The sequence below is a fragment of the Typopeltis vanoorti genome, chromosome 17, assembly GCF_054136105.1.
Source record: "Typopeltis vanoorti isolate ZY-2024b chromosome 17, IOZ_Tvanoo_1.0, whole genome shotgun sequence".
Taxonomy (NCBI): Eukaryota; Metazoa; Arthropoda; class Arachnida; order Uropygi; family Thelyphonidae; genus Typopeltis; species Typopeltis vanoorti.
Window position 1 is genome coordinate 56,786,910 of NC_143565.1, and position 16,785 is coordinate 56,803,694.

At 34.3% G+C, this 16,785-nt stretch overlaps 1 protein-coding gene across 4 annotated transcripts in view; it reads right to left on the bottom strand.

The window, feature by feature from the left end:
- LOC150097413 (uncharacterized protein C19orf47 homolog) overlaps positions 1–16,785 on the bottom strand; it is a 172,004-nt gene that overhangs the window by 67,412 nt on the left and 87,807 nt on the right. For all 4 annotated transcript variants that reach the window (XM_090407372.1, XM_090407370.1, XM_090407369.1 and 1 more), the window contains one exon: positions 11,457–11,630. In XM_090407372.1, coding sequence (XP_090263498.1) covers positions 11,457–11,630 — 174 coding nt within the window. The remainder of the gene's footprint in view (positions 1–11,456; positions 11,631–16,785) is intronic.

The following is a 16,785-nucleotide window of genomic DNA, read 5'->3' on the forward strand; positions in this document are numbered from 1 at the left end:
GTGAAACCAGATGTAGTCCTTGTGTTCTGAAATTCTGATATTAGCTGTCCTGCCTGTTTGGCCAAAGTAGGATAGCTTACAGCTGCAAGGGACCTGGTATACACCAGGTAGGTCTGGGAGGGTCTTTAATCGAGCGGTTAAGGGATGCCAATTTTTTATATGGTCTGTAACAAGAAGTTGAGTCATGTTTTTTTAGGATTTTTGTAATTTTTTCCAAGATGCCTCGGATATAGGGAATGGTGATGGATTTAGAGTAATCCTTGTTGTGGAGGGAGGGGGGCAGGGGTTGTGGTTTATTGGTTTCAATATTTTTTGGATTTTTTTTTTTTTTGGGGGGGTGGGGTAGCCATTGGCTGAGAAAGTGTTGAGAATGTGGTTTAGTTCTGTGGTTAGGGCATTGTCATTTGAACAGATAAGTTTAGCCCTATTGTGTAGAGTCTTAATGACTCCATATTGTTGTGAGGGGGGAGGAATTGTTGGTGAATGTATAGGTTCTCCATTCTCCCCACCCTTGGCCAACTTTTATATGGAGACTTTTGAAGAGAAAGCCTTAAACTCTGCCCCACAAAAACCAACCATATGGCTTCGCTATGTTGATGATGTGTTTGCTATTTGGCCACATGGCTCTGATACACTCCTCTCCTTCCTAACACACTTAAACAACCAACATCCCAGAAACAAGTTAACCCTGGAAGAGGAAAAAAACAACTGCCTTCCTTTCTTAGACACACTAGTCACCCGCCAGCCTGATGGAACCTTGGTTTTCTCAGTTTATAGAAAACCAACCCATACAGGCAGATACATTCACCAACAATCCTCCCCCATAACAATATGGAATCATTAAGACATTACACAACAGGGCTAAACTTATCTGTTCAAATGACAATGCCCTAACCACAGAACTAAACCACATTCTCAACACTTTCTCAGCCAATGGCTACCCCCCAAAAAATATAGAAACTAATAAACCACAACCCACTCCCCCCCCCCCTCCTTCACAACAAGGATTACTCTAAATCCATCACCATTCCCTATATCCGAGGCACCTCGGAAAAAATTACAAAAATCCTAAAAAAACATGACTTAACTTCTTGTTACAGACCATATAAAAAATTGGCATCCCTTAACCGCTCCACTCCTGGTATACACCTGGTGTATACCAGGTCCCTTGCAGCTGTAAGATCTCCTACTTTGGCTAAACAGGCAGGACAGCTAATATCAGAATTTCAGAGCACAAGGACTACATCCGGTTTCACCAATACAGCCACTCTGGTCTTGCAGATCATGCGCTGGATACCCACCATTGAATACGATGGAAGAAAGCCACGATAATACACCGTAGTAAATTCAAATACGAAAGGCTATTCATGGGATCAGCCTTAGCCCTAAGAAACAATCCAAACCTCAACAAATTTGGTTGCATGAGACTGCCCCAAATTTGGGAAACCTACATTAGAAGACCTTCAGCCCAATCGGCCAAGAATACCAACATTGCCCACTTGGGGACACCATCAGGACTTTTAGAAGAAAGAATAGCTTCCTGCTTCGTCCTCATTTACTGTGTGTTGTGCTTGCGTGCACGTGTCTTTTTTTAAGTTCCTGTGAAAATGGCAACGTGACGTTACCGAAATATTGGAAGTGTATTAAAATTTATTTAAGTTAAGGGATATTATATCCCATATTGTTTCTTAGCCGAATAAGAAACTCAAAGAGTTTCATGCCGAATATAGAAACTATATAAAGTTCGGCGATTCCAAGCGTAAGCAAATACCTGGATAGTGCAGCAACCTGACCCTTGAAAGTAGTGCAAGCTGAGGCAACTCATAGAAAGGGTGGAGCAAGCTCCGATCACTAATCTAGATATTTACCCATAATGTGAACTTAACTCCTAGGAGCTGTATTATTGTTCAACTTTATGAGAGAAGGTCACTACTTAGACCGGTTTCGACCTTTTTTGAGGTCTCATCAGCGAGTTAAAATACCAAGTTTGTAGCGAACAGAACTTACATCCCTTCTATGAGAATTGCCAAGAGGTGTCCTATTAAATTACTAATTATAACGAAGAGCCAAAGGCTTCAATTCGGTGACATGAACTTATTTAAGTTAAGGGATATTATATCCCATATTGTTTCTTAGCCGATTAAGAAACTTATGTATTAAAATGTATTAAAATTTATTTTAATGTATATTCTATTGTGCATTGTAATTTCCTTAAGCTATTTAGTAATAAGAAATATTATGGAAGATAAACTTGGAGAAGAACAAGATGAGTTCAAGAAATACAGGATGTCAGGATCTGATTTTCATTTAAAGATAAATAGTATTGAGAAATCATAGGAGTATAATAGGGTTCTGTATTTAATTTTGGTAGATATGGAAAATGCATATGGAAAATGTATAATAGGGTTCTGTATTTAATTTTGGTAGATATGGAACATGCATATGATAAGGTGACCAGAGAAAAGGCTATTAAGAATATTACAATTATATAATGTAAACCAGATATTATATTGAGAAATACATAGTGTATATTTGAGTTGTAAGTCAGCAGTTAGAATTTCTTAAAATGCATCCCTCAAGATGTTATGTGGCCAGCGTGGGAGATTAGGCCACAACCCCTCCACTACAATGCCAAGAAGAACAAAGAAAGGCCATAAAGCCCAGGACCAGAATGGGCAATCACTGGATATGACTACTCTGATCGAAACTATTTATGGAGGATGATGCAGTGGGGAAGCTTTCCCAAATAATAAGCAATACTGGAATAGCCCAAAGAACTCATAAATATAACAGTAATTCTCTTTTCCTCTATATAGGAACATTTAATTGTCGAACACTTAAGGAAGACCTTACCATCTTACAGCAAGAACTAAAACATATTAAATGGGACATCATAGGTTTAAGTGAAGTTCGCAGGCAGGATGAACATTTAATAAAACTAAAAAATGGAGACTACCTATACTATTATGGGAAAACTGAAGGACAATACGGAGTGGGATTTCTAATGAAGAAAAGAATTACGCACCTTATAGAAGAATTTAATTATACAGATGAAAGAATAATGGAAATAACACTTAAAATAAACTCTGAACTTAAAATCAGGATCATCCAAATATATGCTCCCACCTCATCCCATACTGATGAAAAGAGAGAGAGAGATGCATTTTATGACTCACTGCAGCACGCTCTAGATAAAAAAAGAAACCCGCAATCAAAACTTTACTATAGTAATGGGCGATTTTAATGCCAAAGTAGGTCATCCCATTCACCAAATAGATACAATAGGGCCATACATATATGGCACAAGCAGCAACTCGGGAATGGTGCTTACAGAATTCTCTATCAGTAACAAGCTTTATGTTATGAATACATTTTTTAAGAAAGCCCTCAAAAGAAAATGGACATGGAGAAGTCCAAACGGAGAAATAAAAAATGAAATAGATTATATACTGTGTAATAATAAAGAAATAGTTCAAGATACTTCAGTACTAAATCAAGTAAAACCAGGAAGTGACCAGGCAGGCAGGCAGGATGAACATTTAATAAAACTAAAAAATGGAGACTACCTATACTATTATGGGAAAACTGAAGGACAATACGGAGTGGGATTTCTAATGAAGAAAAGAATTACGCACCTTATAGAAGAATTTAATTATACAGATGAAAGAATAATGGAAATAACACTTAAAATAAACTCTGAACTTAAAATCAGGATCATCCAAATATATGCTCCCACCTCATCCCATACTGATGAAAAGAGAGAGAGAGATGCATTTTATGACTCACTGCAGCACGCTCTAGATAAAAAAAGAAACCGCAATCAAAACTTTACTATAGTAATGGGCGATTTTAATGCCAAAGTAGGTCATCCCATTCACCAAATAGATACAATAGGGCCATACATATATGGCACAAGCAGCAACTCGGGAATGGCGCTTACAGAATTCTCTATCAGTAACAAGCTTTATGTTATGAATACATTTTTTAAGAAAGCCCTCAAAAGAAAATGGACATGGAGAAGTCCAAACGGAGAAATAAAAAATGAAATAGATTATATACTGTGTAATAATAAAGAAATAGTTCAAGATACTTCAGTACTAAATCAAGTAAAACCAGGAAGTGACCACACTGGTCAGAGCCAAAATTAAAATAAACCCCAAATGGGAAAGAATAAAACGGCTAAACAACAAAAAAATCAAAAAGTGTTAACTTAAACCCTATCAAAAACAAGAAGAAGGATTACGAAGAAAAACTCAATCAAAAACTAGACTTAATAAATATATTTGAAGAAGAAGACATAAATAAAATAAGCAAAAACCTAATGGAAGTAATAATCTCAACAGCCAATGAATTCAGAAACAACAAAAAGACCATAAACTTTCAGAGGAAACCCTACAACTACTAAAAAAGAGACGAAATATGAAGCAAGACAAAAACTTAATTTCTAAAATAGAATATGCAGAACTATGCAAAACAATAAGGAAAAAGATGAGAAATGAAATAAGATCTTATAACACTAAAAAAATAAAAGAAACAATCGAAAACAATAAAAATATGAAAATACTAAGAAAATATTTATCAGTTGGCAAAAGTCAAATAACTGCAATAAAAGATAAGAATGGAACTACCATAAGGAACCAAGACCAAATCTTATGCAGGCTAGAAGAATTTTATAAAGAACTCTATAGTGATCCTTCAACAGATAAATCAAATATAAATAACTCCTCTCCATCGCATATGGAATTCATCCCCCCATTCACTTCAGATGAAATAAAACAAGCATTAAAACAAATGAAAAATGGAAAATGTCCTGGTGAAGACCTAATTTACATAGAATTAATTAAATGGGGAGGAAACAATATAATTCACCATGTCACAAACTTACTAAATTTATGCCTAGAAGAGGGGAAGATACCAGAAAATTGGAAAAATGCTACTCTGATACTGTTATTTAAAAAAGGGGACAAAGAAGAAGTAAAGAACTATAGACCAATTAGTATTCTCTCAAATCTGTACAAAATTCTCACAAAAGTAATAACAAACAGGTTAACACCTCTTCTAGACTCAAATCAACCAGTAGAACAAGCAGGATTCCGTAAAGGCTTCAACACAGCTGATCATATTCATGCAGTAAAACAAATAATAGAAAAAGCAAAGAAAACCAATTGCCTCTCTGTTTAGCCTTCATTGATTAAGAAGCATTTGATTCCATCAAAACTAACGCAATAATCAATGCACTCCAGAATCAGGGAGTTCCTGGAGAATATATGGACCTCCTCCAGGCAATATATCTCACTGCAACAGCAACAATCCAACTTCACATGAGTAGCAATAAAATATCAATTGAAAAAGGTGTCTGACAAGGAGACTCTCTATCACCCAAAATCTTTACAGCAGTCCTTCAAGAAATATTTAATAATATAAACTGGATAAACCTTGGTATAAAAAGTAATAACAGAAACTTAACACATCTAAGATATGCAGATGATATCATAATTTTTGCAAGCACTCCAGAAGACCTTAATATAATGATAGAAGACCTATGTTCATGAAAGCAGAAAAGTCGGTCTAAAGATAAACAGAAAAAAACTAAAATCATGTTTAATTGTTTATTAACACCAAAAAACATAATAATAGAAAACAATTTTTTGGAGAGTCTCTTCATATATATACCTAGGTCATCTTATTGACCTAAACTGTGGACTCCAAAAGGAAATTAATAGGAGAGTTCAACTTGCCTGGAGTGCATTCAGAAAATTGAAAAACATTTTTCAAAACGATGATGTCCTACTCTGTTTAAAAAGGAAGACATTTAACCAGTGTGTACCTCCAGTCATCTCATATGGTTGCGAAACTTGGTCGCTAACAAGAGCACACTGGCAAATAAATTAACAACTTAAAGAAAAATGGAGAGGTTGATGCTAGGCATCACATTAAAAGATAAGAAGCCAGACTCGCATCACTGACATCATTCTTCACCACAAGCGACTAAAATAGAAATGGGCCAGACATTTATCCAGAAGAGAAGATGAGCGATGGACCATCATACTTATGAACTGGATTCCTAGAGAAGGGAAACGAAGCCGAGGATGTCCTAAAAGAAGGTGGAGTGATGAACTGTCAGAATTTATTGGGGAAAGTTGGTCAACCATTGCCAAGAACAGAGAAAGGTGGAAAGAACTGGAGGAGGCCTTCGTCCAGCAGTGGACTTCTTCTTTTCGGCCATTTTCTGCTGGACGAAGACCAGCAGAAAATGGCTGAAAAGAAGAAGATATGGAAAATGTATATGATAAGGTGACCAGAGAAAAGGCTATTAAGAATGTTACAATTATATAAAGTAAACCAGATATTATATTGAGAAATACATAGTGTATATTTGAGTTGTAAGTCAGCAGTTAGAATTGAAGGAGATACAGAAGATGGTTTGACATAACATCATGTATGAGACAGAAGTGAACATCATCTCCACTGTAATTCATCATCTATATGGATCACTGTATGAAGGAAAGTAAATAAATCCAGTGCAAGTCTGCAGGATTCCTTTACTAAATTGAATAACTGCTGTAAAAAATGTGGCATGAAAATCAGCAAATAAATAAAAAACATCAGCTGTATCCCAAAATGGAAACTTAAAAACAAGTAAAACACTGACTATTTAAGAATGATTCTTTAGTGAGGACAGCAAATTAAATATGAAAATAGACAACAGAATAAGCAAAGCTGGTATGGCAGGGAGTTAACTGAATATATGTATAAAGAATAAGAGAAAAATCAGTGAAAACATTTTAAACTAAACACTAAATAGAGAGCTGGTTTAGAAATAAGATAAAATAATCTATCAAAGATTGGAGACAACAGATATGAGTGTTTTGAGAAAAATTAGGGCAGTGAACAGATGGCAGAATAATATTAAAATTAAAAATGAAGTTATTAGGAAGGAATTCAACATTGTGAACAGAGCCACCAGAAAGGGAGGAGATAGATTAGCAAAACGGGTCTTTCATGCAAGAATGGCAGCATAAAAATTCGAACGAGGATCAAAAAAGTGCTTCAGAAGACTGAAATACAAGATCTGACAACATTGGAGATATGACAAACAACAGGCAAAAACTGGAGGGAAAAATGTTGATTGGAAGTTAGTAATAATGTGAAGTTTCATGTAGTACTATTATAATATCTGACAAATCCCTTAAGGGTACATATCAGGAATTTGATGATAATAATAATGATAAAGAAATTTTTCATATCTTTTCATTTCAAGAAGAGAAAAACATTACTGAAAGTAATGTTCAGTATCAGTAAATAATTCAGACATGATTGTGTTATTTCATAACTTTGCTATTTCATTTTGTGACAGCTTACTAGTGAAATCCATGATAAGAGTGACTTGCTCTCTAAGAGTCAAGTCCTTCCATTTCTGTGGCATCATGTGTAAAAAAGAAGCAGTTTAAAAATGTTTTTACTTATGCATTCTGTGTCATTCAAGAAAGTGCAACTAAGTGTAAGTTACATGCAACTGCTTTACAACTCAAGGAATGACAAACCATGATACAATAAGTGCTTACATAAGTACTTAGCAACAATTGGGAATGCTTGTGGGACCAATGATGTGTGAACAAGTTTCCATATTGTTCCCTCGTGGGTGTAAAAATAATATTTTTACATAATAATTTTACTTATGTTCATTGTTTCCTTTATTATATATACTAAGTGAAAATTTCATTAATGAGTAGTATATATATATATATATATATATATATCTGTTTATGTTTCGTGATGCAGTTGTATATGTTAGTAGTGCCAAACTGCTGTGTGATTAAACAGTGACGATACAAAAGAAACTTAAATGTATTTAAACAGCTAACTTGTTTACTGTAATGTTGTGATCCTTAGGGAAAAACATAGAAATATTGTATGCATATTATATATTAATTTACATTGTTTACAGTACTGTTTCTATGCCATACTCTGTTGCAATGTGCAAGCATTGTAGTAATGACAGCCATTTTGTCACTTGAGTTTTGCTTTAAATCTTGGTAATGGACATGCACAATAGTTGTTTTTTAGAACAGCTGTCACTGGGTAACAAGAACACTAGAAAAATGAGTAGTCAAACTAGGATAGCTGGAAAGGTGGAATAAAAAATTTTGAAAAGATTTTATATGTATCTTGAACTACTTTCCAAGGAGGAACTGTGAAGTAAATACTAAAGGACACCATAATGCATCGAGCCTTCGTATATTAGCAAACATGCTATGTAATTAATGAGAAGATGTGCATTTGGAACTGCCCCATTTAAATACATTTTTATTGCCAGGGCGATTATTCTTCATGCTGACTTCAGTAAAATGAAAGAAAGATGCATTAAAGAGACTTGCTTACTAGAAGACATATGTAAGTATATTAGTCAGGTGAGATCTTTAACTTGTGTAGTATTCTAAGGAATTTGAGAGAAAAGTCAGAATGAATGATTCAGTAAAAACAATAAAAGATAAAAGATGGAAAGCTTTAATATATATAAAAAAAATAACTTTCAGCTGAATGCCGTGTTCATTATTCTGTATGGTATTTAATGTTATTTCCTTACAATTAAATTAACTATAAAAGTCAGAGAGTGAAAGAATTTTATTTGACCTCATATAGAGTAATTCTGGAATGATCATATAGTTATTCACTGTATTTAGTAAGAATCTGAAGGTTAGATATATCGAATAGCAGAAACTGTTTACTAACTGCAATTCTATGGAGAATATGATCACTACAGGGAGATAGCTTACCAGAAGACATATAATTAGTTAAGTGATATCTTTAACTTGTGTAGTAATCTAAGGAATCTGAGAGATAAGCGAGTACTTACTATACAGGTATCCCTTGCTTAATGCGGGATTTGATTAACACAACGAAATTAATTGCGACAATCTCTTTATATACGCGACAAGAGTTTTAATCAACTCACTTTAAATTTACTACAGAAAAACATGCAAGCCTCGAGGAGTGTTCCCTGGCCAAGAGAAAGAAAGTTGTGAGCATGATGGCATCATTCCTCAGACGTATCCATGTTCCCAGAGCCTATTTTCTTAAAAAGACATTCTCAAAGGCAGTAGAAACAACAATGGGAGAAAATGCGATTATGCTCCAAGAATTTTGGAAAAATTTTAACATTAAAAATGCAATTGAAAACATTCATGACTCGTGGAAGTTAGTTTCTTCTAGCTGTGTGAGAGTTGTCTGGAAAAACTTTTTGCCAGAAATGCTCTAATGATTTAGGTGGTTTTTCAAAATCATGTGAACAACGTGGTTGAAGAAATCGTTGCAATTGGTGAAGACCTTGGTTTTGATGGTGTTGATGGAAGTTGTTAAAGAATTATTGGATTCAAATTCAAAAGATTTCAGTGACAAAGAATTGGATGGAATATTTCGCAGTTTAGAATTGCTTAAGCAGCAAGTGACAGATATGGATCCAGATGTTAATTGAAGGTGTTTGCCGAGGTCTAGAGTCATTTTGCTTGTTATCATAGAATTTATGCTGATAAGAAAAAAAAAACGAAAACTGTTAAAACGACTATTGATAACTTTTGTTTTGATAAAAAAATTACAGTGACTAACGTAGGTATAAGCATTTATTAACCATTTACTTTGCATTCATTCATATTTTATTTTTGCTAAAAGAGTACCATATAAAACGAATTATTAATAATGTAATCGATCATGGATGAATTGCAATTTTTACCATTGAGTATTATATTTGATTAATGTGATTTTGATATACGCGATAACATCAAGGGATTAATTAATCACGTTAATCAAGGGATACCTGTATTTACGATAAATATTTTATTATTTTTATAATTGATCTTTGAAGTCAATGTACCATCAGAGAGATGAATCTGAAATATTCTAACTAATTAAAATAAAATTAAATATAATACATTGTTTATTTTACTCCATGACTGGCTGACTATAACTAAAAGTTTGGATATATAGACAAGATGGAGAATAGCATAACTGCTAAAGTCGATTAACAATATGACCAACTGGCACAATTAAGTTTCGAATATAACATGGGAACATAGATACATGCATATTATACAGTATTGCATTGTATGTACAATATTTGTGTGTGAGAAGCATAATCTAGAACAGACAAACCGAACATTTCTGAATTTTTTCTTTTTTTAAGCTGTTTAATTAAACAGTTAAATTAAAATTTTAAGCTGTTAAAAAACAGCTGTTTAATTAACCGTTATGAAATAGTTAAAAAATTTTAGCATGTATTTGCATATAATACTAAAAAGAATTATATGCAAATAGAAACAGTTTGCAATTTTTATTTTATTTATTATTGCAAATTATCATTATGCAATCAAATGTTACAGTATATATATGATTTGTAGTGACATTTCGGTGTTTTTGCTTAAATACCGAAATGTCACTAATGAGCACCTAATGCGTTCTTTAAAACAGGCGCATTAATCGAATATAATAACCTATGGGAAAAAGTATAATTCGTTCCTCAAATTTCTCTTTTGACCCATGATTTTTTTTTATAAAAGAATTAGGGTATATCTCTTAAGGTGAAAACAATAAAACATATTCAGAATATAAATTCATTATTCTGCTTCTTAACAATTAAGCTAATGTAGTTTGGCAGGCAGTGTGTGTTTCTTTTTTTCATACAACTGACAGTATGGCCCTATTGCCTCTTCTACTACCTCTGGAAATTTTACTGCTTCTCTCTTCATCAAGGTCAGCTTGTAAGCATTGCTGCTTAAAAACTTCGATTGTACAAAAAATATTTTTAAATTGTTTCTGTGAAATCTCTTTGGGCTTGTCAGTGATTAAATTTTCTTCATTTTCTTCAGGATCTTCCTGCTGTGCATCTAAATTTAGCAGATCGGAATCACTCAATTTATCAGAATGGGATTTAATTAGCTTAGATTCATTTGAAAAGCCTCTAAAATCATTTGCACAATGTCGAAGAATGTGATTCCAAATGGCTCACATATTGCAAGCAGTAATTTCATTCGACTTTATAACCAGGCTGAGATTTCTCTGATCTGGCCAGAAAAGTCTTGGAAGATATTCAGTTTAAAAAAAAATTGTTGGTCATAATAGTCCCCTTCTTAGACAATTTTCTTCAAAATCTCTGGATACGACAACCTCTTTATTTGCACACACAGCTTCGCCTTTGATTAGAACATTATGTAGACTATTTCTCAAACCACCCATCACTAGCGTGGAATTCTTCTTTTCCATCATTGATAGCCCTTTCTTTCAAGGTTACAAAGAGATATAGTTAGCCATAAAGAATGTATAAATAGAAAATTTTAAAAATCTGTAACATTTATTTTTAAGATGTATGTAGGCGCACTAATCGAATTTGGGTATCGAAAAAAATGATGCACTAATCGAGGGATTGCTGTATAAGTTTTCCTGAAGATTAGCAGATGCAATACCTGGTTTAAGCCCTTGTTGTTCCAAAATCCTCCTAGATCTCTCTGTTGTTCCCTGAGGCATTTTGATTTGGTATGAACCTTCATGTTCAGGAAGTACTCTTCTTATTTTCTTGGATGAAGAGATCTGAGGAACATCTGTAGATTTCCTTTTAAGATTAATAACTGTTTCCTTCCCTATAAGTAAGAGATGTGATGAAACCAGGTTTAAAGTTCCTGATGATACAAGCACAAACTAATAATATATGAAACCTTAATATACATAAAAAAAGAGAGAAAAACTGCTATTAAGTTTATCTTAATTCCATTAAGCTGAGTAAATGAATAAAGAATATTCTAAATAAATTTTTTCTATCTCACCTCCCACCTGACACACAAACATGTTCTCCAATTATGCATTACATTGAATAAATTATATTTATTTATTTTTAATGATAATCTTATATAAAAAGCATATAGTACATTACTATGGGTGGGATAAGGGTTGGATTATCTGGAAACCCCCTGGTCCAGAAATTAAATTAAAATTAAATTACTATTAAGTTATTTTTACACAATTTTATAGGAAAATTTTCCATACTTTATGGGAAATTGTCATACAAAATTGTGTAAAAATAACTTAATTGTAATTTAATTTTAATTTAATTCAATTGAATTTAAGTTCAGGCCGCAACGCACCACTGCACGCAATTTGGATTCCATTGTACGTACGTGCCCTATCCTTTGTGTCATTCCAAGTATTATTCTACTGTGCTGATGATGTCCTAAGATACCTAGGACGAAATATTTACGTAATAAAAAAACCTACTACTGTGGTTCATGTGTGTTAAATTTAGTCATGAATTCTCCACAGGTTTCTCTATATAATCAAATTGGTAACATTGGAGTCTTGACAGATAACAGATTTGGAGGAAAATTGTTGATTGGAAGTTAGTAACGGTGTAATTTTTCATATAGTACTATCATAATTATCCTGTTCCCCCCCCCTCCTTGAGGATACATATCAGGACTTTGATGATGATCGTTATCTGAGTTCCAAATCCCTAACTATTGTTGGAAAGTTTACACATTATTATCTTGATGATTAGTTACAAGTTACCAATTGTTCAACAAGAGCCTCCAGAGTTCAGCTGATACAATGAGTCTTTTGGTTGGAAAGATCTGAATTTGAATCCAGTCTCTGATGTGACGAAACTTTATCAGGTATTTCTGATCAAATGATGAGTTACCCGGTTTCATTTTTCTCCCAGAAACTGGTTTTTTGTCCTTCAGAAGCAAATCAGCTTTCTAAACACATAAATCGACAGGTATAAATACTTGCCCTTAGAGCAGTATATCCCAAACTTTCAGTTCTCACGTACCCCTTTTAAAATTTTTGCAACATCGCCATACCTCCTCTCAGGCAAAGCCAATCTGGGTGAAGTCATAATATTTGATTAAAACACAAATAACTATAAAGATATACATTTTATTTGCATTATAATATGCAAAAATGTGAAAATATTTTAAATACCTTTTAGTTACACGAATCCAATTACATACAATAGAAACAAAATTTTGGGGAAGCACCATGTCAACAAGTCATTTTTTCCTTTCTTTCTGAGGTGCACAAGACCAGAAATCGCAGTAGATGCATGTAAGGGTGGTGAAACAATGCCCCGGAAGACTGTTACAATTTAAGGTATGAATGATTTTGAAATTTAGCAGAGGGTTCTGACCATGTGACTCCAACTATTTGAATTTAAACTTTTAATGCAAATAGTTCAAACCACGCAGCTGGAACATGATGGTGTTATTAACCAGATGCAGCCCTAACGAAGGTCAGTTGATACACACCAAGAGACATGTTTTATTGAAAAATTAATTTAGATTTTTTTACTTATTGAAAAACTGATTATGGAAAAGACTTGCACTTATCTGCAATATGTTGACAAAAAAAATAAAAATTTAAAAATAAGTAATCAAATTTTAAAAAGTGCCTCATACACACCCCACCCTTCCCAAGCCCTTTTGAATACCCCTGGGGGATAGGCATATCACATTTTGGGAAACTATGCTATAGGGGATTCAGCAGAGGAGTGATATGCCAGCTGCATTAATTCATCATAACCCCTAATCAGGGTACTCCACCTATCCTAAGGAATGGATGGGAAGAAGAAGAATTGTTCAAAAGCAAATTCCCCACCCCCAGAAATCAAAACAAAAGTACATAAACAGCAAATGCCACAAAGAGATCAAAATCATTCAGCCTGCTATAGAATTAAGTTAAGAATTTTACATACTTAGGAGAAAAATAGATACTGAAGGTGGAACTAACAGTGATATAATGCAAAGACTGACAAAAACTAATACTGCTTTCAGGAAATTAAATAATATATAAAAATCTTCAAAACACCAAAATAAAACCAAAACAAAGATCTTCAAACACAATGTTAAGGCTGTATTATTATATGGATCAGAGACATGGAAGCAAAATTAAAGTTTTCAAACCAAATGCCTGAATAAAATATTAAAAATATTTTCCCCAATGTATAACAAATGATGACTTATATAGGCTGACTGTGTAAAAAAAAGCATCATCGATGAAATAAAAACACATAGAGGATTGGGCACATACTGAGAATGGACAGGACCGAGATTCCTGAAGTGGCTTTGACATGGATCCCAAAAGGAAAACTGAAAAACCTAAATTGACTTGGCAGAGAATGACAGAAAAGGAAATAAGACCAGCTGGCTGAAAGAGCTGGGGAGAGGTTGAACTGGTGCCTCAGGACAGAGGTATCTGAAAGAAACGGATCTCGGCCTTATTTGCCATGAAGCATTAAAAGGATAAGTAAGTAAGTAGTACACTTAAAAGTGCACAGAAATTTACAATTTTGTGCAATCTTATTAAGTAAGAGATCCATAAGAAGATGATGTGGAAGGAATATTGTGAGAGTAAGAGGAGTTCTGAATTGTATAAAGCATAGGCCAGAAAAGTTATATTGCAAGGACAGCTAAATCAGAGTATGAAAAGAAACTGACTGTGCAGAACTAAAAGCAGCCCAAAAGAATTTTCTCATAATGCTGGAAGTAAAAGAAAAAAATAATGTAGAAGAATTAACTTTAGAAAATGAAGACAGCACCCTGTGCCAGAAGCTGATGAGATTGTTCAAATAATGAGTGTTCACTTTTGCCAAGATCTATTAACCAGGTGTGTATAATATGGTGTACGGTGCTACCACTACCTTGGGTGAAGAGATAGAGGTGCATAAGAATGAGGTTCAAGGGCTGTTGTATAACCTGCAGAAGAATTTCGTAATAGGGATAGATGAGATATCAGTACATATTCTGAAGGAATGTTCATCCAAATTAGCTTAGTTCTTGACATGTTTGTATAACCTGAGTCTCAGTTCAGGAAAGATCTCACAGAAATGAAAATGTGATATCTTTTGTACAAAAGTGGTAAAAAAATCTGTGTCTAACTACTGATCTTTCAGTATCTCTAGAGTGGTAGTGAAGATTTCACAGGAGATGGTAAGAACTTGCATAGAGAAATGGACAGACAGACAAGCTATACTTTGCAAAGAATAGCATAAGTTCACTAAATTTAGGAAGGTCATGGTTTGGCAATTTGCTCATATTTTATACTAATGTTACAGCTGAGTTGGATAAAGGAATGGATACACTGATACTGTTGAACTTTGCTAAGGTATTTGATAGGATACCACATGAATGGCTGTTGCATAAATTGGAAAATATGGGATCAGAATATAAGACCGGTTCAAGAAAGTGGTATGTGTGTGTGTGGGGGGGGATACCAGGTTTAAGGTGGCTAATGGTGTACCCTAGGGATCGATCCTTGGGTAACTGTGGTTCAATCATTACATCCAAGATACTGGGAAGTACCTAACAGGAGATGTTTGACTGTCTGCTGATGATGCAAAGATAGGGGCAATCAGGTATACAACTGATATCTAGCACTTACAGAATGATTTGAATAAGGTGGAATAATGAGCAAATGATAATGACTATCAATTCAATTCAATGTTAGTAATTGTAAAATTATCCACTTTGATGTGATGAGATTTCCAATGACATATTATACTGGTTGGATTAAGCTACAAGAAATTGATAAAGCTAGGGTAGGGATCTTGCAGCTATGGTGTATAAGAATTTCAAGTTCAAAGGTCACAGAAAAACTGCTAATACAACTCAGAAGATAACTGCACTTTTGATACAAACATTGACATTTAAGGATAAGGAAGTCACTTTGTCTCTATACAAGACTTTGATATGATGCACCTTGACTACCAAATCACCACTGCATGATGATTTGGCCTGTTGGGTTCGAAAGGATTAAAGAAGCTATTGAAAGAGCACAGAGAACGATGATATTGGTCAATGGCTGCAATATGTGAACTGCAGACATTGACAAAGAGGAGAGAGATGATATGAAAGAGGTCTATAAACTTCTCAAGGAGTGTTACAGGTTATCAAGTGATGAAATTTTTCATTATATGGAAGGTGAGGAGAGAACAAGGGGGGGAGGGGAGAAAGACCATGGAAGATAAGTTCAGGTGTGTTTATGAAGGGATAAGAGCTCTCTCTCTCACACAGAGCAGTGAGTGAGTGGAACAATTTGCCTGTTAAAGCAGTCATTGCATCCAGTATGAATGAGTTTAAGAGAAGGTATGACAGCTGGTACAAGGCGATTTGACTCCCCCCCCCTCCCGATGAGTCTTTGACTTCCTGGAGATGATGATGATGATAATATTGTCTATATATGTCAAAGCACAAATCAACAGGCCCAAAGATTATTCTTACCACTGTTCATTTTTTTTAAGAAAATGAAAACCACACCATGAAGACTCAGATGCAGAGTCTGAGGCATAAAACAGTGATGTGACTGATTCAGCCAGGGATAAAGGATGAAAGTTTGAAAGGATAGAAAAATCCAAACTTCATGGCAGACTCCAGAGATTAAGGAGGTAGTCCTGGAAAAGAAGAAACATACTGAACGTTTCATCAAGCAAAATAAATCAGCAGTGCAATAAGAGAACAGAAATAAAAATGTAAGAAAGCTAAAATCACTAAGCAAAAGACATAGAACAATATTGGTAAGAATCTTTTCTTACATTGATCCCATACACGAGAGGTCAAGAAACCTAGAAGCACATCAGTGTCATGTGTGGGATGCAAATGAGGACCAAGATAGAAGTTTGTTGATGTTTTTTTGAAGAGCTGCAATTTGTAATTGTTTGGGAATACAATGAGAGTTACCAACTCTCATTATATGTGGGCATTGCGTTCTCGAGAATTACTGCATATGTCAAAAACGAATACAACGGGA